This window comes from Propithecus coquereli, unplaced genomic scaffold, assembly GCF_000956105.1.
Source record: "Propithecus coquereli isolate 6110/MARCELLA unplaced genomic scaffold, Pcoq_1.0 Scaffold580, whole genome shotgun sequence".
NCBI lineage: Eukaryota > Metazoa > Chordata > Mammalia > Primates > Indriidae > Propithecus > Propithecus coquereli.
The window spans coordinates 1,422,987-1,443,537 of record NW_012151730.1 but is presented as its reverse complement, the minus strand read 5'-3'; the positions used below and the strand labels follow the sequence as shown (position 1 = coordinate 1,443,537).

Here is a 20,551-nt window from a genome sequence, read left to right as displayed (position 1 = left end):
CATTGTTTAGATGGGAAAACTGAGGCTCAGAGAGGTAAAATCCATTGAATAGGATACTGTCACTATCCTCAAAGGAGCATAAAAGCTCCCAAGGAGGGGAGACAAGTACACAGCCATACACTGGGGAGGTGAGGATGGGACATGTGAGCTGAGAACAGGAAGCTTCTAGTCTCTTAGACAGAGCCCTGCAGTCCCAGCCAGGCGGGGCAGGCCCAGAGATGGGGAGGGGAGCTCAGAGTCCACACGGGTTGAGATCCACATAGGATGGATTTCCTAGCTACTCCTAAGGCAGACTTTCCTCCAGAAAGGGCCTAGCCAGCATCCCGAGGGCAGTGCCCTGGGCCCCTGCCAGGAAACAGGCTGCAGTCCCAGCCTTAAGGAACTCACCGGACCAGTGCCAGTGTGGTTTTTTTCCCCTAAATATAGGCTTCTAGTTAGTAAGGGCGCTGGGGCAGCAGGGCAGGGCTTAAGATCACAATATCGAGATGAATTCCTCATGGGTTCTGTTTCTCTCTTGCCCGTCCTACGTCCTTGGTTCTGGCCAGACAGCTCTGAAGCTGGCCATGCTGAGGGCCTCCATTTAAGAGACTTTCTTGCAAGCCCAAAATGATCACCTCTCTCCTCCCACCTGCTTATCATGCTGGACCCTGCCCCCATTAAACCACAGCTAAGGACACCACCTCCAGGAAGTTCTCCCAGACTGATCTGCCCCCACCCTCTCCCCACTCTCATTCTTTCCCAAAGTCTGTGCTCCTCCTTTCTCTAAACTGACCAGGACTTCTCTCTGCTCAGTTCCAGGTCCCCCTGCTGGCATCAAAGCTGTCCCTTCATCAGCTAGCAGTGTGGTCGTGTCTTGGCTCCCTCCTACCAAGCCCAACGGGGTGATCCGCAAGTACACCATCTTCTGTTCCAGCCCGGGATCTGGCCAGCCGGTAAGTGAGTCCCAGGGCCAAACGACAAGGGGGACAGGAGAAAAGAAACCTTGTAGATCACCCGGCTTCCAGGCCAAACCCTGAGGCTGCGTGTATCTGAGCTTCTACCTGGATTCATAGATAAAAATGGGGACTGATCACCCCAGAGTGGCTGAAGCCCTACCCAGTGTCCATCTTGGGTCAGCCCTCTGTTGCGGAGGCTGCAAGATTGTCACTAGGCCTTGGAGATCCTTTGGGTCAGGGAGTCATGAGCATGCGGGCAGGGGGAGCAGGAGGCTAGCCTCAGTTCCTCTGGTCTGGCTGGCTCCCTTGCTAGCTCCCGGCAGGCCCCAGGGCTGGTGACAGGGGACTGCCCGGTCTGTGGCCTCTGGGAATGAATCATCTTTCAGCGTGTCAGTCTGGCCTTGGAGCTCTGCCCTGAGTGAGCACCTCAGCATGGAGCCAGCAGAAGTAGGGAGGAGAGATGGGGGATGGCATGTCTCTCCGGGCCTGGGCCTGCTCCCCAGCCAGGCGAGAGGACTGAGAGGCTGCAACATCTACCCAAACCCTGGTAGCAGAGGGGCAGCCCCAGGGTGGGACACAGTGCAGGGGACTAGCCCTGGCCCCTCCACTGAGTGCTCAGAGGGGGCCCACAGAGCGGGAAGAGAGGATGCACCCATATCCCACGATATGCCTCTTTCATTGTCCCCAGCCACTAAGTCACAGGGTCCTGCTGAGTGACTACTGTAGACCCTGCCTTCACAAAGGGCTTCCAGTCTAGTGGAGCACATAAGAAGTGGTACTGTCAGGGAGATGTCACCAGGGCTGGGGGAGCAGGGAGCAGGAGCAGGAGGCAGGCTTCTCCCCAAGTCAATAACTGGCCATCAGCCCGAGCATCTGCAGAGAGCTCTTGGCCGCCAAGAAAGCGGCCCTAAAATTGCTCAGTAATTGTGCCATCAACTCCTCCTATACCCCCTGCTTTTCCGTGGTCTTTCTGAATTACCCTCTGAGTGGTGGATGGCCCAGCTCCTACCCAGTGAGACCAGAGTTTTGTCACCAGAGCAGAAAGCCCACTGACCCCCTCCCTCCTCTCCATCCTCACACGCGGCAAAGTGCACACGTCGTAACTGTGCCGCTCCGTGAATTTACACAACCCGCCCAGGCAGCAGCACCCAGAGCATGGAACTAGACATTACAATATCCCGGAAGACACCTCGCACCCTGCCATTCCCTACCTGCCCCTGTGCCCGGGTAACCACCATCCTGACTTCAATAGCAAAGATTACTGCTGCCTCTTCTCATACTTCGTGTACATGGAGTCATATCACTTGTCCGGCTTCTTCTACTCAACACTATTTTGAATTTGTGAATTTCATCCACACTTTCATCACGCATTCTCACTTCTGTGCAGTGGTTGATCGTGTGCACGTATTACCATGACTTATCTATTGCGCTATCTGTTGACATCCATTGATCGAAGGTTTTGGGGTAGTTTACAGTTTGGAGCTATTCTAACGGTGCCGCTGTGCACATTCTTGTACGTGTCTCTTGGCGTTTGTGTACGTGCATTTCTGTTGGGTGTACACCGAGGACAGGAATTGCTGGGGCACAGGGTCTGCAGATGTTCGCTGAGAACACCCTGCCATTGTTGGGTACTTGTGCCAGTCGCACCCTTGCTCACGGGGGAGAAGAGTTCCAGTCACTCCGCATCCGCACAGACACGCGGTGTATTTTCCAGTCAGTGTTTTCAGCCATATCTTCTGCCCGCTTTCCCCTCTCCCCCCGTTCACCTCCAAACCCTAACATTCTAGGCTCTTGCAACACTAAGTTTTCACCGTCCTGGACACCCACTGTGCCTTTTCACGCCTGTGCACCTTTCCTTCCCTCCTCTGTCGTACACTGAGAGCGTGAGACGGCAATTCCTGGTCATGTGTCTGCCTCCCGCACTGGCCTCTGAGGCCCCATGAGGACAGGCGCAGCATCTTTTCATCTTTGGGTCCCCAGCTACCGAGCACTGAGCCTGGAACATCATGGTCACTGAATACATGTCTGATGAACGAATAAGGAGCAGCCTGGTAATTGCATAGCCTTAGATACTGGGCGAGTTTCATTTCCTTCACTGATGGGAGAGGATAGTCATTCTCTAGCTTGGGTTTTTTTTTTTTTTTTTTTTTTGAGACAGAGTCTCACTCTGTTGCCCGGGCTAGAGTGCCATGGTGTCATCCTAGCTCACAGCAACCTCAAACTCCTGGGCTCAAGCGATCCTCCTGCCTCAGCCTCCCGAGTAGCTGGGACTACAGGCATGTGCCACCATGCCCAGCTATTTTTTGTATATATTTTTAGTTGTCCGATTAATTTCTTTCTAATTTTAGTAGAGACGGGGTCTCGCTCTTGCTCAGGCTGGTTTCGAACTCCTGAGCTCAAATAATCCGCCCGCCTCGGCCTCCCAGAGAGCTAGGATTACAGGCGTGAGCCACCGCGCCCGGCCCTCTAGCTTGGGTTTTTGCATTTGTTTCCTCTTCTGACGCTGGAGTCTTGCACAAGGATTGGTGTTGGAGAGCCTAGCCTCCTCATTAACTCGGGCTGCCGGAGGCCCCAGTAGAGTGGCTGCAGACTCCTCTGCCAAGCCCCAGAACAGAGCTCCTGGTCCCCACCCCCTCCCCCTGCTGATGGAGATACTGGGACCCTCCCTCCATCCTCTTTGTGTCCTGAGCATACAGGAAGCCCCTCTCTCCCGGGGAGATTCCCATCGGACGGGACGGTGTCACACAAGGTCTCCTGGCGTGATGGGAACTTCAGTTCGGCCATGTTGAGGGGGACTGGGGACAAGGGGAGGGCAGCGGGGCTGAACTTAGTGGGGGACCTGGGGACCTAACCACCATGTGTGACATTATCACTGTGCACAGATATATTCCAAATTCCAAATATTTGCATTACAAACTCATTTATGAAAGACAGCCCTGGGAGGGGATGCTAGGGGTGAGGGCACACTGGGTGACAATGCGAAACCGCAGGTATGAGCGCGGGGTTGGAAGCGAATGCCTGATGTGAGTGTGTTCAGAGTGCTGGCGGGAGCGTGTGAACATGTACGTGTGGAATCGGAACAGAAGTGCGTGTGGCATTGGCACTCGGGGAGTTACCTCCTGGGGGCGGTCACAGCTACCTTGAGTCCTGGTAGAAATTTTGCCAAATACTTTAATACATTTGTTGCTGTCCTCTGATTATAAAAATAATGCAATTTTATTATAGAAAATCCTGTAGGATATATGAAAGAATAAAGAGGAAAGTAAAAATTACTTATACTTTCACTCCTTAAAGATAAACACTGGTGAGGTTTTGGTATAGAGCCTTCCAGTCTTTGATCTGTACATATCTTATGGGTTGTTTGGGTCTCTTTTTTAACAAAAATCAAATAAAATTTTACATAATGTTATGTATCTGCTTTTTTCATTAATACATGTAGGTACTTTTCTACACCACCAAATAGTCTTCTGAAAACCATGACCTATAACATAAACATGGCTGTTTATACATAATCTATTCAACCAGTCCCCCGTTATTCTATATTTAATGTCTCTTTCAAATTTTCACCATTATACGTAATGCTTCAGTGAACATTCTTTGCAAGTCTTTCTGCACATATTTCAGTATTTTCTCACGGTAAATTTCTGTAGGAATTCCTGAGTCACAAAGAATGTGAATATTCTTAAGGTTTTGCACACACATTTACAAAATGTCCTTCAGAAAGTTTGCACAAATTTATTTTTCCATTAGTCGTATGTTGGTATGAACCAGCAGCATTGTCCTTTGCACCTGTGCTGATCCCAGGTTCATTTTTGTTGTGCTTTGCTTTGTTTTTATTTTTTCAGTTGGATTTTTTAAAAATGTATCCTATTTTAAATCACTTTTCTTTGATTACTAGCTAGGTGGATTATTTTTATATGTTTATTGGCCATATTTTTCTTCTTTGGGTAATTGTCAATTCATGTACTTTGTCCATTTTTCTATTTGCGTTTCTCATGCTTTTCTTATTGACTCATAAGTGCTCTTTACATATTAAGGATGATAACCACTTTCTATCATATAAGTTGCAAGTATCTGCCAGTTCATTGCTTACCTCTTGATTCTATATTTGATGTACCATAGTTTTTTTATAGAATTCAAATTTATCAATCATTTCCATTTATGATTTTTGCCTTTATTTTTATGATTAGACAAACAGAAATATTTACCTACAGATTATTCTTTCATAGTTTGCCTTTTTTCAAAAACTTTGATCCATTGGGACTTTATTTGGGGATATGACTATGTGCTTTTGAAGATGATTTCAGGAGATTCATGGGGAGTCCAGGTTAAAAGAAAGGCACCCAGGATCTGGGTAAGATGCTAATACCTTCAAGGGGAAGCCAAACTTTCCTGCCCTCTGTAAGCACAGATGTACACTCCGGTATACGCTGACACACACAAGCAAGTAGACTCAACTTTTCTCCACACATGCACGTGCATGCATACATAGGCGCTCACACACATACACACACACACATTCCTCTATCCTCACCAAAAATGAGAAGAACAAGTCCCAGTTCACAAAGGACTCGTACAGCCCTTGCTTCACTGTGCCTCATAGTCCGCACACACAGTAGGCAGAGTTATATTGCTTTCCTAGTTTGCAGGAGAGAAAACTGAGGCCCCAGAAACCATCGGTGACACTATGGGTCATGTGCTTAGTAAGAAGGGCAGGCAGGTGTCGAAGCTACTATACCACCCTAGACCTCATGCGCAGATACGAAGATATGAACTATAGATATGCACACCTGTCCCCAGAGTGCTGCAGCCTGAAAGAGCTTCCCAACTACCAGGGCTCAGGGTGGCTCTGCCCCTGTCCCCAGCAAGGACCTCGTGGGTTCAAGGCCAGACTCCCACAACGGGGGCAGGAGGAAGAGTCTGCCAGGACGCTCTGTATGTGTTGCAGAGACGCCTGCGCCTTCTCCCTAACATTTCCCTGCAGACAGCCTGGGGCCAAAAAGGATGTTTTCTCCTATTTTAAGTCATTGGGCCCCTCAGCCCTCCCATGGGACATGGAGAACGTACCTCTGTGGCCCCCTGTCTATCTGGAGGTCTGTCCCCTGGCACGTGTGTGCATGCATCTGCATGTCTGTGTGTGTGAGTGTGTGTGTGCAAAATCCCGTGACTGCGGAGATAACTAATTATTAGCTCCCTCTGGCCTCGGGGTCCCCCATCTGTTCCACGGCTGCTCCCCCTCCCTGGACTTCCACTCAGATTTCAAAGGGGCCCCAGTGCTGTCCTCCTCTCCCTACCCTGCGGCTGACAAAAAAATAAAATAAAATGAAAGTCAGCCCCATCCCGCCTGTACCAGGGAAGAGGCTGACAGGAGGTCTGCAAACTAGCGCTTATCAAAAGCTCCTTCTCAAATTCATTTCAATATCTGAGCCTCTGGTTTCCAAGGCAACATAATCTTTTCATCAAAGCAACTGGTAAAACCACTGGGATCCGATATTGTTTTGTTGGCAACTTGTCAAAACTGTCATTTTGTTAAAAAAAATTTATAGATTTATATAACCTACAAATATATATGGCGATCCATACCACTAATAATCATTAATAAAGTGCTGCCCAGCAAAGCTTTCACGGTCCCTCTCCCGCCCCTTCCTCCCCCCCCCGACGGGCTTGCTGCCTGCTGCCTGCAGACTGAAGGAGTGGTAATTAGACGGCAGGGCTGGGAGGTGACTGAGCCGGGGACAGGCTGGGGGAGCCTGTCTACAACCCTAATAAGGCAGAGGCAGTAATTTAGCTTCCTCCCAAAGACTCTTTCTTTTCTCAGGGTTTTCCTGGGACCCTCCCTCCCCCATTCTCCCTTCTCCTGACACCTCCGCCCCCCCATCCCTCACCCAAAACTTCCACATTCCCTGGCCTGAAGCCAAAGTTACCAAAGAGGGAAACTGAGGCTGGCCCAGCGACACTGCAGAGCAGGCCTATCAGCTCGCAGGGGCCAAGCCCAGTGCAAACTGTCCAGTCCTGGTTCAAAACTTGGAGCGCGCAAGCTGGACGGACCCTGCCTCTCCCACCGACCGGCCATCCCCTCCCCCGAGCCCAGGGCGCTGAGGACGATGTGGACGCTGGAGTCCTAGGGGGGGTTCTGTTTCTTAGGGTCTCTTCGCCTCTGCCCCGCAGGCTCCCAGCGAGTACGAGACGAGTCCTGAGCAGCTCTTCTACCGGATCGCCCACCTAAACCGCGGGCAGCAGTACCTGCTGTGGGTGGCCGCCGTCACCTCCGCCGGCCGGGGCAACAGCAGCGAGAAGGTCACCATCGAGCCAGCCGGCAAGGGTGAGAAGCCCGGGGCCAGGGCAGAGGCACAGGCGCTCACAAAAGCTCCCTTCCAGAATTCTGGTTCCCCTATAGGGGCTCTCTCCCCTCCACTCCGTGACCTGGCTGTGAGGAGCAGGCCACTCATCCCCCCCCCCACCCGCGTCTCCCAGCGCTGGGCCTCTGCTGCCCCCTGACTCCAGGAGCCCTCACAGCAGGCTGCAGCCAGCCCCGTGTCCCGGCGGGTGGGCTTCGTGCTCCTCATCCTACTCCAAACCCTACTCTCGGCCTGAAAGCCGAGGAGTTGCCCCCACCCCCGGGCCAAGCCGAGTCTCAGGGACAGCCCCCGTGCAGAGGCCTGGACCCCTGGGACACAGGCGGTTCCAGGCACTGCTGATTCCTGCGACCTACCGCAGACATGGAGAGTGTCCCCACGAAGGAAGAAAGTGAGACCCTTCTCCCCCATCCCTGACCTGGACAAGAGTGTGGTGTGGGGGTGCACCCCCACTTTTCACAGGAATAACAGCTCTAGGGCCTCACCCTGCACAGGCGGAGCTACCTGGTTGAGTCTGTCCCGAACCAGGGTGCAGGTACTGGCCACAACCAGCCCAGGACTGCAGGTCCTCTACTGGCCTCTGGGCCTCCCTGGGCCCTTCCTCTGGCCTTGTCTCCTCCCCCCACCACTACTGACCCCGCTAGCTCTCTAGCCCTGGGGTCCCAAGGCCCAGACTGACGAGGAGGGCTGTGCCTGCTCAGCCCAGCCACCCTTCCTGGGGTGACTTGAGCTTCCCTCGGCTCAGGCACAAGAGCGTCAGCCCTGCTCTGCCAGCGGGCTGTGTGGTCCATTCCGCAGTTGAGCGAGCTACGACGGGAGTGGCGTGGCCCGCAAAGACAGCTGAGAAGGGGTGGGCCAGCTCTGCCAGCTCCAAGTGAAGGCTCCGTCCACACGGCCTCAGCGCCACTACCCCGCTTCCTCCCCGGTGCTACCGATCCCTCCTTCCTTCCTCCTGGACACCACCAACCCCTTCTCCTAGAGCCTGCAGCCCCAGGTCTGAGGACCTGGGCGTCTTGACAGAAGGCTGGTCCCTCTCCTATGGGCGTTAAATAAGACACGTTCCTAGACAGCTTGGAACTTCCTAGAATGTCTTCCCCTCACAGCTGCCACGAGAGGTAGGACAGACAAGCACTGCTGTCCCCCGTGCACACACTGGCACACAGCCACACTCACACGCTGAGACACATAGAGTTCGGGGAGCCAACCCCAGCCCGTGGCAGGACCAGGTCTGGAGCCAGGTCTCTAGAGAACCTCAAACTCTCCCCAGGCCCCCAGGAGATGCCCCTTGTGGAGGCCCCTCTGCTTGGCCAGTCTGTCTGGTCCCAGCAGCCCTTCTCCCTCCCCGCGGCAGCCCCCAGACCTCCCTTCTCTAAGCTCCGTCGCCTCCATGCCTGCACCCCAGCCTCCCAGCTGCTGTCTCACCCACCTCACACTGTCCCTCCACCCAAGAAGGGCCCTGGCTCCGTGGGCCCCCTCTCACCCTCCAAGGCACTTGAGCACTTGGTTCTTTAAATCCAGGCCTGAGGAGGATTGCTTGAGCCCAAGAGTTCGAGGCTGCAGTGAGCTATGATCATGCCACTGCACTCCAGCCTGGGTGACAGACAGAGTGAGACCCTCTTTTTAGAAAAAGCCTCCAATTCCAGAAGCCTTCCCTGGCCAACGCCTCCACCACTGACTTAGCAGGCAGAGATCATTCCTCCTCCTCTGTGCTCCCTGGTTACTTGTACCTACTCCCACCATAGTATTTTGCACCCTGTAATGACTTTTAACGTGTCTGTCTCCCTCTTAGACATCTTGAGGACAGGGAATAGATCTTATTCATTTTTTGAACCTCAGAGCCTCATGTGATACCTGGTCCTTGAGAGGTATTTGATAAATGTCTGTTGACTCGCTCCCAGCTGAAATGCCCTGATGTCCACCTCCCACCCAAGCCCCACGTGGAGGTCAGGTAGGGGAGGGAAGGTTTGAATTGTAAATCTGGGGTGCCCTGAGAAAGGGGGCCCAGGGCATGTTCAGGGGTAGAAGTGGGGTGGCCCTCATCCTCTCTTCCCTGTAGCCCCAGCAAAGATCATCTCATTTGGGGGCACCGTGACGACACCCTGGATGAAAGACGTCCGGCTGCCTTGCAATTCGGTGGGAGATCCAGCCCCTGCTGTGAAGTGGACCAAGGACAGGTGAGTGGCGAGACCCTGGAGGGCTGGGGTGACCCCAGAGAGGGGTATAGTAGCAGAGTCACGATGAAGAGAGTCTGGGGTGTCCCTCCTTCCAGCAGAGGTCCTGCAGGGCCCACAGCTACTGCTCTCTCAACCAGGCCTGGCCTCCCTGGCTCCCCTTGGTTGGGAGCCAAGGACCTCCCTTCCCTGGGTGGTTGAAGAGGCCACGGTTACTGGATACCCCAGGAAGTGCTGAGCAAAACCCCAAGAACTCGGGGTCCCCTGGGAAGCCTCCTTCCACTCCCAACTCTATTTGCCTACACCTGGGGGAGGGCCTCAAGATGAGGGGTGCTTGCCATAACCCAGCCCGCCCCCTCGCCCTGTAGTGAAGACTCTGCCATCCCAGTGTCCATGGATGGGCACCGGCTCATCCACACCAATGGCACGCTGCTGCTGCGCGCCGTGAAGGCCGAGGACTCGGGCTACTACACCTGCACGGCCACCAACACCGGCGGCTTCGACACCATCATCGTCAACCTTCTGGTGCAAGGTGGGATGGCAGGCCCGGTGGGGACAGGGATGGAGAGGGGGTAGAATTCCATCGCGTGAGAGAGAGGGTTCCTGGGTGGTTATTGGTCTCTCTCTGGGGAGACAGATCCTCGGTGGGGCAGAGGAGCAGGTGGACGGAAGGCAGGAGGGGCGGGAACAGCAGTGGGAGCCTGGAAGAGCCAGTACCTTGCCGCCATCGGGCCCCGACGCCCCCACCGTCGGGTTCACCCTTTGCGCTGATGGCTGGTGGCTTTCCCCTCACAGTGCCCCCCGACCAGCCCCGCCTCACTGTCTCCAAAACCTCAGCTTCGTCCATCACCCTGACCTGGATTCCAGGTGACAACGGGGGCAGCTCCATCCGAGGTGAGGCGGGGTCTGGAGGCGGAGGGGAAGATGTGGGAGGAATTCTGGACCCGGGACAGTGAAAGGGCTTCATCCACTCCCACCAGTTGTCCCTGTAACACCCAGGAAATGATGGGGGGGAGGGCGATTCGGCCACAAGGGAATTACTCAAGTGCCGTGGAAAGTGCACTGGCCGTGTCTGGGCTTTAGTACAATCCCCCCCCGCACCCCCCCAGCATCCCACCCACCACTTGTGAGCTGCGAGGGCCTGGAGAAGTCTGTTTTCCTCTCTGGGCCTTGGTTCTCCCGTCTGTCAAAGGAGACGAATGTGCTCAACCAGGGCTTCCCCACCTTGAACGTGCACGTGAACCACCAGCGCGTCTAGTCCAAGGACAGACTCTGTTCCAGCAGGTCTGGGGCGGGGGCTGAGAGTGCGCACTTCTAACTGCTGCTCAGGGACCTCACGTGGAGCAGCCAGGGTCTAAACAGGATCCCGCGAGCCTCACAGCTCTGCTCTTCTGCTCCCCTCCCCACCTTGCCCTAAACCCCAAGGCTGGAGCCAAAGAGAGACACTGGCCCAGGGGCTGGACCCAGGGGCCTTCCAGTTTTGCATCTCACTTGTATGTGCCCCTTTGATGACTCTGCCCCTGCCTGGAGCCCAGCCCTGGTGAGGCCTGTGCGGGCTCCTGCTGCCCTGCCCCGCCCCACTGAGCCAGGCGCCCCTCCCGGGCAGGCTTCGTGCTGCAGTACTCAGTGGACAACAGCGAGGAGTGGAAGGACGTGTTCATCAGCTCCAGTGAGCGGTCCTTCAAGCTGGACAGCCTCAAGTGTGGCACGTGGTACAAGGTGAAGCTGGCAGCCAAGAACAGCGTGGGCTCTGGGCGCATCAGCGAGATCATCGAGGCCAAGACCCACGGGCGGGGTGAGGCCCGGGTGACATGGGTTGGGGGGTGGAGTGTCGGGCTGGGGAGGGGGGATTAGGGGGCCCAGGGCATGGGTGGAAGATGGCTGGGGGAGGTGGGGAGGAGGGGCCCAGGGACACAGGGAGACTGAGGGAGGAGATGAGACTTAGCCTTCCCATCACCAAAGCATCCTGATGAAGCCCCTAGAAGAAACTGGGTCCCACTGGCGGATTCCCTAGGCAGGCTGGCAGAATGTGGCACTCATCTGCCTTCTCCGCCCCGCACTCTTCCTCCTCTGCTCTGGCCTCTCTCCAGGCCTTCCCCTCTCCTCCCTTTCCTCCTCTTCCTCCCTTTCCTCCCTGGGGCATCCCCACTCCTATCTGTGCCAACCACTTAGCCCTGAAGGGCCACTGCGGTCCCAGCTGCCCCACTGAATCCTCCCTCCCCCTCCGTCTCTAACCTCTCTCTCCCTCCGGCCCCCAGAGCCCTCCTTCAGCAAAGACCAACACCTCTTCACCCACATCAACTCCACGCATGCTCGGCTTAACCTGCAGGGCTGGAACAACGGGGGCTGCCCCATCACAGCCATCGTCCTGGAGTACCGGCCCAAGGGGACCTGGGCCTGGCAGGGCCTCCGGGCCAACAGCTCCGGGGAGGTGTTTCTGACAGAGCTGCGAGAGGCCACCTGGTACGAGCTGCGCATGAGGGCTTGCAACAGCGCCGGCTGCGGCAACGAGACCGCCCAGTTCGCCACCCTGGACTACGACGGCAGTGAGTCGGCGAGGGTGGGAGGGGGCAGCATGGAGGCTGGAGCGGGGTGGTGCCTGGGAAGCGGGCAGAGTGGCAGGCACATAAAGAGACAAATACAAAAACAGGCAGGGGAAAGGCTGGCGGACAGGTGAAGGAGCAGGCAGGTAAGTGGGCAGATGTACCAGCGGCCAGTACGGACAGACGGACACACGGCCAGGTAGACAGGTCAGTAACGCCAAAGTTGGACAGTTTCGGGGCAATGGGGAGGGAGGCAGAGCGGCAGGTGAAGTCCTGCCCTTTAGGAGCTCTCAGCTAATGTGGAACATCAGCCAGGACGGGAGCGACTAAGCTGCAGTAGCAAACACTGGAAACCTGGTGGCTTAACCCAGCACAGATTTGTTTCTTGCTGAAGTCCTGTGAGGGTTGGCTGGCCACCATCTTTTAGCTATGCCGTCTTAAATATGGAGCCTCCAGGGCCGCCAAGAGAGAAAAAGAAGAGGCACCCCAGTTTGTAACTGCCTTGGCCAGCAGGTGGCATGCATCACTTCCGGTCACACAGCCGTCCAGAACCAGCCGTGCAGTCTGATCTAACTGCAAGGAAGTCTGGGAAATGCAGACAAGCACAGGGACATGTGGGGCACATGTAACCGGTGTCTGCCACATAGGGATACCTCACACACATGCACCTACACATGCGTGCGCACAGAGACACTGCAGGAACTTAGAAGGCAGAATTCATAGGGGCCCATTGTCACAAGTGCCTCTAAGTGTTTAGGAAACAGAGTAAAGGCAGGATCAGAATGGGATGGGCTCAAACAAGGAAGGCTCCATGAAGGAGGTGACTCAAACAAAACTTTGAAACAGGCAAGGGTCAGCGCTGGAGGGTGTTGTGTCAGCAGGAGAGCCTGTCACAGCTTCCTGATGGCGCCCAAGCCTCACAGATGTCACCCATGGGGAGAGGGAGCAGTGAGAGAATGCAGGGTATTTAGTGGGTTTTGTCCCCATCTGGGGAAGAGAATCCAGGGTCCCACTGCCCTGACTTCTCTCTCCTGTGCTCTCCCTTTGCCGCCACCCCACAGCTGGCAGTGGGATTTTAAGCCCATCAATCCACTCGCTAGGAGTGAACACTAAACGCCAGTAGGCAGGAGACTAACTCTGGGAGACTTCAGGCTAAATCTAAAACAGTGCCAGGAAGTCATTAGTGGAACACAAAGTAAAAAACGACACAGCTGCTCATGGCTGTCCTGATGGGAGCAGAATTTGGGAGCAGCGGGGAGGGCCAGGGCTCTAGGTCAGCAGGTGGAGGTCAGACACCGAGGCAGCAGCGAGGTCAGAGGGCTAGCTCACCGTGGGACTCCGCCTAGCGCCTGGCTCGTAAGGGACATCGGATTCCCTCCTCTGCCCCACGCAGGCACCATCCCCCCCATCAAGTCTGCTCAAGGCGAGGGGGATGACGTAAAGAAGCTGTTCACCATCGGCTGCCCCGTCATCCTGGCCACGCTGGGGGTGGCGCTGCTCTTCATCGTCCGCAAGAAGAGGAAAGAGAAGCGGCTGAAGCGGCTCCGAGGTGGGAGAGTTTCCTGCGGGCCTTCTGGGAGGGGTGTCCACTCACACACCGGCCACCCTCCGTGGCTCACAGCACCACTGGATGAGGGAGGGGGCCCGTGTTCCCGTGAAGGAAGGGCTGCCACTCAGACCTTCTGAAACCTCCTTACTTGTTCGCCATGTCCTCCTCTGTGCCCCCAGCACCTTGTGCCTGCCCCACTCGAGGCTGACATTTAGAGGCACACACTGGTAAAGCCGTATTGATTGTTAAAATATTGAAACATTTCCACGTTGGCTGGTAAATAGATGTTGCTCCTTCCTACCCCGGATGCTCCATTCTCTCGCATGGGATCCCTGCAACTTTCCTAGGATCCATCCACTAAGGGGTAGACCCACAGGGAGTCTCTAGGAACATGCTCAGTCCTGACTTGGCAATTTCCATGCCAAGTCGGTGTTAAGTATTTTGAATATCATCTCCTTTTTCAACACCTGACACCACGGTCTGGCATGAATGGGTCTGATTTACCTGAATTTTCCCAGGGTCTAATACAGTGTCTGGCACCTATTAGTTGCTGCGTAAATGTTCGCTCCCTTATTTGGAAAACATTTATTGTGTCTGTTACATCATAGACACTGCCAGACATTAGAGACATAGAAATGAATGAAGAAGGGACAGGTCACACCCTTACAGAGCTCATGGTCTAATGTGAGAAGCCAGTGGACAATAATAGCATAGAAGAGGGAATGATTAATGCTCCCTAGGGTGTTCAGGAATTGGGTGGATGGACGAATGGATGGTTTAGTGGATGGTTGGATGGTTGATGATTAGATGGATGGATGATTGAATGGATGGTTGGATGACTGAATAGATGGTTGGGTAGAAGGATGTATAGATGGAAGGATGATTGGATGGATAAATGGTTGGATGGATAGATGGCTGAAAGGATGCATGAATGGATAAGTGGATGGATGGATGGATAAATTGTTGAATGGATAGATAATTGATGATTGTATGAACAGTTAACTACATGGGTGGATGACTGAATGGATGCCTAGATAGATGGATATTTTAATGGATGGATGGATGATAAAATGGATGGATGGTTGGATGAAAGAATAGTTAGAATGGTGGGATAAATAAATGAATGATTGGGTGGATGGATGGTTGGATGGTGGTGTGGATGGTCAGATGGAAGATTGGATATATAAATGGAAGAATGGTTGGATGGATGTTGAATGCATGGTTGGATGGATGGGTAGAAGGTTGAATGGATGATTAGATGATAGGATGGATGATTAGATCGTTGGATGGATGAATAGTTGAATAAGTGGATGATGAGTGAATGGTTGGTTGGAGGAATGGATGCATGGGTGGATGGTTAGATCAATGGATGGATGGATAAGTGGTTGAATGGTAGATGATGGATGAATGAGTGGATGGGTAGGTAGATGAATGGTGGATAGCTGGATGGATGGATGGGTAGATGGGTGGATGGTTGGATAGTTGGATGCATACATGCAGCTATCAAGATTCTCTCTGACAGATCATTCTCAGCTATCGAGGGTCTGATGGATGAGCTAGGCCCTTTGATTCTTCTCTCTTCCAAATTCCTAACCTGAGAGTCCTGATCAGAGGAGTTCTAGGCTCCTCTGAGACAAAGCAGAGACTTCTAAATCCACCCATGGACTTTTTGGTAACAGATACCCTGGAGGAGAAGTGAAGCCTCTTGGCTGATAAGAAAATGTAGTCATCTGGGGCTTCCTATTGACCACCTCTACTTCACCCTCCACTCTCCTCTTCCAGTAGGTAACTGAGGATAGACCCTCCACTGATACCCATTTCCAGCCTGCTGTATGGAGTCTTGTTTAATCAGAATCAATTAATGAAGTAGATGGACCACTTACTATGCTTTGGGAAGGATCTCCCTATTAGATAAAAATCTGAGGAAAGGAAAACAGACCCGAGCCAAATCCTCAATTGGGAGCAGCGAAACCTCATCATGTTTGGGCTGTTTTGTAGGTCCTTACATTTCTCCTCTGCTTCTTAGGAGACCAGCCCCAGCCCCATTTTAGGGAATTCTCCCACCTTATTCCCCAGGCCTTTTGCAATTGTCATCCTGCTCAAACTCCATTCTCACCCAGGCCCCCTCTCTATTGTTTTACAGATGCAAAGAGTTTGGCAGAAATGTTGATAAGGTGGGTATCACTGAGCTGCTTCCTCTCTTCTCCCCTTCCCCTTCTCCCCCTGCAGGGGACTCAGGACTTCCCTCTGTACTCCCATGGTAGGAGCCAGGCTTCTAAGATCCCACTGTCCTGCAAATCCCTCTCCCTCAGTCCCTTACGGCTGCTGAGCCACCCACCTCCCATCCTTCTCCCCCCAGCAAGAACAACCGAAGCTTTGACACCCCTGTGAAAGGGCCACCCCAGGGCCCACGGCTACACATTGACATCCCCAGGGTCCAGCTGCTCATCGAGGACAAAGAGGGCATCAAGCAGCTGGGTGAGTGACAGGTGCCACAAGCTCTCTGTCCTGCTCTGGGTGTGCTTCCCCGGGCCACAACCCATGGTGGGCAACCACCAGCCCCCACGGCAGTGCCCAGGGTTCTAGCCCCATCAAAAACTCAACAGCCTTGAAATTTACTGTAGCTTCTCTCCAGGGCTAAGTTTCCTCTTTTGCCCAGTGGGAAGAATTAGAGGCCTTTCTGTGACTCATTCCTGGATAAAACCAAAGGGAAATTTGGGAAGGACTCCTAGTGATTGTCTTTCTTCCCCTAGGAGATGACAAGGCCACCATCCCTGTGACAGATGCTGAGTTCAGCCAAGCTGTCAATCCACAGAGTTTCTGCACTGGTGTCTCCTTGCACCACCCGGCTCTCATCCAGAGCACAGGACCCCTCATCGACATGTCTGACATCCGGCCAGGAACCAGTATGCATTATTCCCAGGGGGACAGCCGCCTTCTCACATAGAGTGTCTTGGGCACAGCATGGGGCAAAGGTGCTGGAAAAAAAAGGAGATAGGTGGGGGAGAAGCAGGAGAAGAATGGAATAGAATGGAAAGGGCACTGGAGTTAGAGTCTGGAGATCTCGATTGCAGACTTACTAGCAGTGACCTTGGGCATATCACTAACCTTATCCCTCTGGGCCTCAGTTGCCTTCCCTTAGAAATTTTAAGAGGGTTGGGAATCCTTGTTCGTCAAGGGCCTTCTATCTCTAGTACTGTGACTCTGGACATAAGGACAGGACACATCAAGGACTATAGGGAATGAGTGGACAGTCAGGAGGCAGCAGGAAAGGATATCACATTCTTCCCCCGGTGGAAAGAAGAGATAGGGTGCGTGGGGAGAGCCAGAGTGCCGTCCCCTGCCCTCACCCCTCCACTCTGTTGCTCTTCTCCTCTGGGGCAGCCACAAGGTCAGGAAAGGCAGCTTGGTCAGCATTCCCGTGGGAGCTTCTGAGGCTGCTTCTGCCCCCTCCCTTGCTTCTCACTGCTCGTTCTGGTCAACAGCAGCTGCCCCAGCCCAAGTGTCCTCAATGGGAGAGTGTTATTTCTTGCTTTCCTCTGTGCAGATCCAGTGTCCAGGAAGAATGTGAAGTCAGCCCACAGCACCCGGAACCGGTACTCAAGCCAGTGGACCCTGACCAAGTGCCAGGCCTCCACACCTGCCCGTACCCTCACCTCTGACTGGCGCACCGTGGGCTCTCAGCATGGTGTCACTGTCACCGAGAGTGACAGCTACAGTGCCAGTCTATCCCAGGACACAGGTGTGCCTAGCCCCTGCCTGCGACCTGCCCACCCTCCTCCAGGTCCCCAGCACCTATCCCCACCTTCCATCCTTCCCAACTCCTACCCGCCAGCTCATGGGATCCAACACACAAGTCAGTCTCATTTCTAGCTGGTCACTGAGTCACTCTGTGGCTGGGACAAAAGCACTTGGCCTCACTGAGCTCTGCTTGGTCAAAGATTTCATTTTGCTCTCCCCATAAATTGTCAGAGACAGTGGTACAGAGGATGTTTGTTGGGAAAAAAGGCTGAATGTTCCAGGGGGTGGTTGCTTATTTTCAAGAAAGAAGATTTCCTGCCCTTCATTAACCAAAGATCCCACTTCTGCCACCACTGCCACCCTCACGGGATCTTCTCAGCCTAGTCCTCTGCCTGGCCAGGATTTCAGATGGCTGCTGGGGTTAGGGGCAGGGGACCTGCTCCGTCTGGTCTCATTTACACCCTTCTCCCCATAACCCACTCCTTTCCTCAACCCCACGCCTTCTCTCTGCCCAGACAAAGGCCGGAACAGCATGGTGTCCACTGAGAGTGCCTCTTCCACCTACGAGGAGCTGGCCCGGGCCTATGAGCACGCCAAGCTGGAGGAGCAGCTGCAGCACGCCAAGTTCGAGATCACTGAGTGCTTCATCTCTGACAGCTCCTCTGACCAGATGACCACAGGCACCAACGAGAACGCTGACAGCATGACGTCCATGAGCACACCCTCAGAGCCCGGCATCTGCCGCTTCACCGCCTCCCCACCCAAGCCCCAGGATGCTGACCGGGGCAAAAATGTGGCTGTGCCCATCCCTCATCGGGCCAACAAGAGTGAGTGCTCAGACCACCTCCCGTGCTGTGTCCCCTGCCCCCAACCCCACGAGCCCTGGCTAGATCTAGTCCCACCAGCATCTGACTCCTGCCAGCCCAGCTTGGCTCCTTGGCAGTGCAGGGTAGTGGGCTGGCACTGTGGCTCTCCCTCTTAATATGTCTGTGGCCCTGGGCAAGTCATCTAACCTCTCTAACCTTAATTTTCTCATTTGCAAAATGCCAATGATAGCATCTTCTTTGCTTTGTCATAACAGGCATTAGCAATGAGATAGATGCGTGGCATATAGTAGAGTCTCATTAAGTTCTGACCATTCCCTTACTCTGAAGCTGTGCCAGGATGGGAAGGGACCGCTTATGGGGTCATTTGCCAATGGCCACTGGTCTCAGTGTTGGTTGAACTTAATCCAGATCCAAAGGAGCAAACCTGGCAGCTCAAACCACAGTGGTCCTATGTCATGGTGGGCAGCGACCTGGCCTACCTGGGCACCACCTGACCCATGGGCCTGGCCACAGCATATGCCCTTAGAGGTTGGCAGGGCAGGTCTAGGATTACGAGGGAGTCCCTCAGCAGACACGGGGGTCACAGAGTGCAAAGCACAGACCATCAAACAACGTAGAGTCTGGTCTGCTTGGCACTGGCCATGCTAACAGGCAGGGGGTGGGGGCTCCAGGATATCTAGAGAAGAGCATGGAGTGATGACAAGTTCAAAGCCCAGTGGCCCTGAAGGGTGCTCCTTCCAGCTGTGTGAATTTGGGCAAAGTATTTAATCTCTCTGAACTTCAGTTTCCTCACTTGCAAAATGCAGACAGGTATTAACCAATCCTGGGGGCTGTTGTGAGGATGAAATGAGATAATCTAAAGTGCCGGGCACAGCTGGCAGGTGCCAGAGGCAGGCGCTCACAGAGCAAAGGGGTCGCGGTGTGGAGGTCCTGGAAGCTGCCCTATGGAGACGGTTTAAGAAACTAAGGCAGTGACGGGGAGTGATATTCCTTTCCTCGTCAGGGTAAAGGAAAACTTTCTGACAGCCCGAACTGTTAGAAAGTCCTCGTTCTCAGCAGTGGTGGGCTCTCTACCCCCTGAAGCTGACCAGCCTGTAGTGATCATTGGACGATAAGTGTCAATTTATTGAGCAACTATGATATGCCAGCGACTGTATTAAAGCACTTTACACACTTCATCTCATTCACTCCTCACAATAATCCTGTAGGGAAATGTGATCATCCCCATTTCATAGATAGGAAACTGAGGCTCAGAGAGGTGAAGTACCTGATCTTTCCTCCACTCCATTGCCCCGGCAGCGGAGGGGCTCCTATGCCAGATCAGGGAGAAGACTGGGCTTGGGGTGGGGCGGGGGATGAACAAGCTGGTTCCCAGAGGCCTCTGCCTCCAACATCCTCTGCCGCTGTGATTCCAGGTGACTACTGCAACCTGCCCCTGTATGCCAAGTCGGAGGCCTTCTTTCGAAAAGCAGATGGACGTGAGCCCTGCCCTGTGGTCCCACCCCGAGAGGCCTCCATCCGAAACCTGGCTCGAACCTACCACACCCAGGCTCGCCACCTGACCCTGGACCCTGCCAGCAAGCCCTTGGGCCTCCCGCACCCAGGGGCTCCCGCTGCCGCCTCCACGGCCACCTTACCTCAGAGGACTCTGGCCATGCCAGCCCCCCCAGCCGGCACGGCCCCCCCAGCACCTGGCCCCACCCCTGCCGAGCCCCCTGCTGCCCCCAGCGCTGCCCCTCCGGCCCCCAGCTCCGAACCTCCGCGGGCCGGGGGCCCACACACCAAAATGGGGGGCTCCAGGGACTCACTTCTCGAGATGAGCACATCGGGGGTAGGGAGGTCTCAGAAGCAGGGGGCCGGGGCCTACTCCAAATCCTACACCCTGGTGTAGGGCACGGCGGGAAGAGCTGCCTACGCTGGGACCTCGCTGCTCCTCGGGCCTCACACGCCAACTCGGCTGTTTTCCTGCATTATTTATATTAAACTGACAGACAAAAACCCCCCAAGTCATGAACGCTTGTACATAGAACTCTTTTGTACAAATGAAACTATTTTCTTCTTCTCCATGAAGCCAGGGCACAAAGAATTTGACAGTACAAGTCAAACCCCCACCCCCCCCAAAATCTGCGTGGAGATATATATACATATATAGAGAGATAGGAACACATCGACAAGCTATATATCTATATATTTCTCTCACCCTATTTTGAGACAGAGGCACAAAGACTCAGCAATTTTTTCCCTCCCACTCACCCCCCTCCAATCTAGGTGGTTTTGACAAAGACCAAAATCCCAACTCAGAGACACTGCATGCGATTTTACTGTTCCAAGAAAACCAGGAGTTGCTTCCATTTGCAGATGCTTATGTGTTAATACCTTTTTCTATGAAAAAAGACCCAGCGCCGTGTGCAATAAAGGTTATGTTTCTA

At 54.1% G+C, this 20,551-nt stretch overlaps 1 protein-coding gene across 1 annotated transcript in view; it reads left to right on the top strand.

Annotated features, from left to right (window-relative positions):
• The window catches only part of DSCAML1 (Down syndrome cell adhesion molecule like 1), a 97,508-nt gene extending 76,957 nt beyond the window's left edge, over positions 1-20,551 (top strand). Inside the window, exons 18-31 of the mRNA XM_012658326.1 lie at positions 793-932; positions 7,104-7,257; positions 9,348-9,465; positions 9,831-9,994; positions 10,258-10,356; positions 11,069-11,257; positions 11,721-12,008; positions 13,399-13,554; positions 15,698-15,728; positions 15,914-16,032; positions 16,308-16,460; positions 17,102-17,296; positions 17,811-18,122; positions 19,538-20,551. Of these exons, the coding sequence (XP_012513780.1) occupies positions 793-932; positions 7,104-7,257; positions 9,348-9,465; positions 9,831-9,994; positions 10,258-10,356; positions 11,069-11,257; positions 11,721-12,008; positions 13,399-13,554; positions 15,698-15,728; positions 15,914-16,032; positions 16,308-16,460; positions 17,102-17,296; positions 17,811-18,122; positions 19,538-20,013 (2,594 nt within the window). The 3' untranslated portion in view covers positions 20,014-20,551. The remainder of the gene's footprint in view (positions 1-792; positions 933-7,103; positions 7,258-9,347; positions 9,466-9,830; positions 9,995-10,257; positions 10,357-11,068; positions 11,258-11,720; positions 12,009-13,398; positions 13,555-15,697; positions 15,729-15,913; positions 16,033-16,307; positions 16,461-17,101; positions 17,297-17,810; positions 18,123-19,537) is intronic.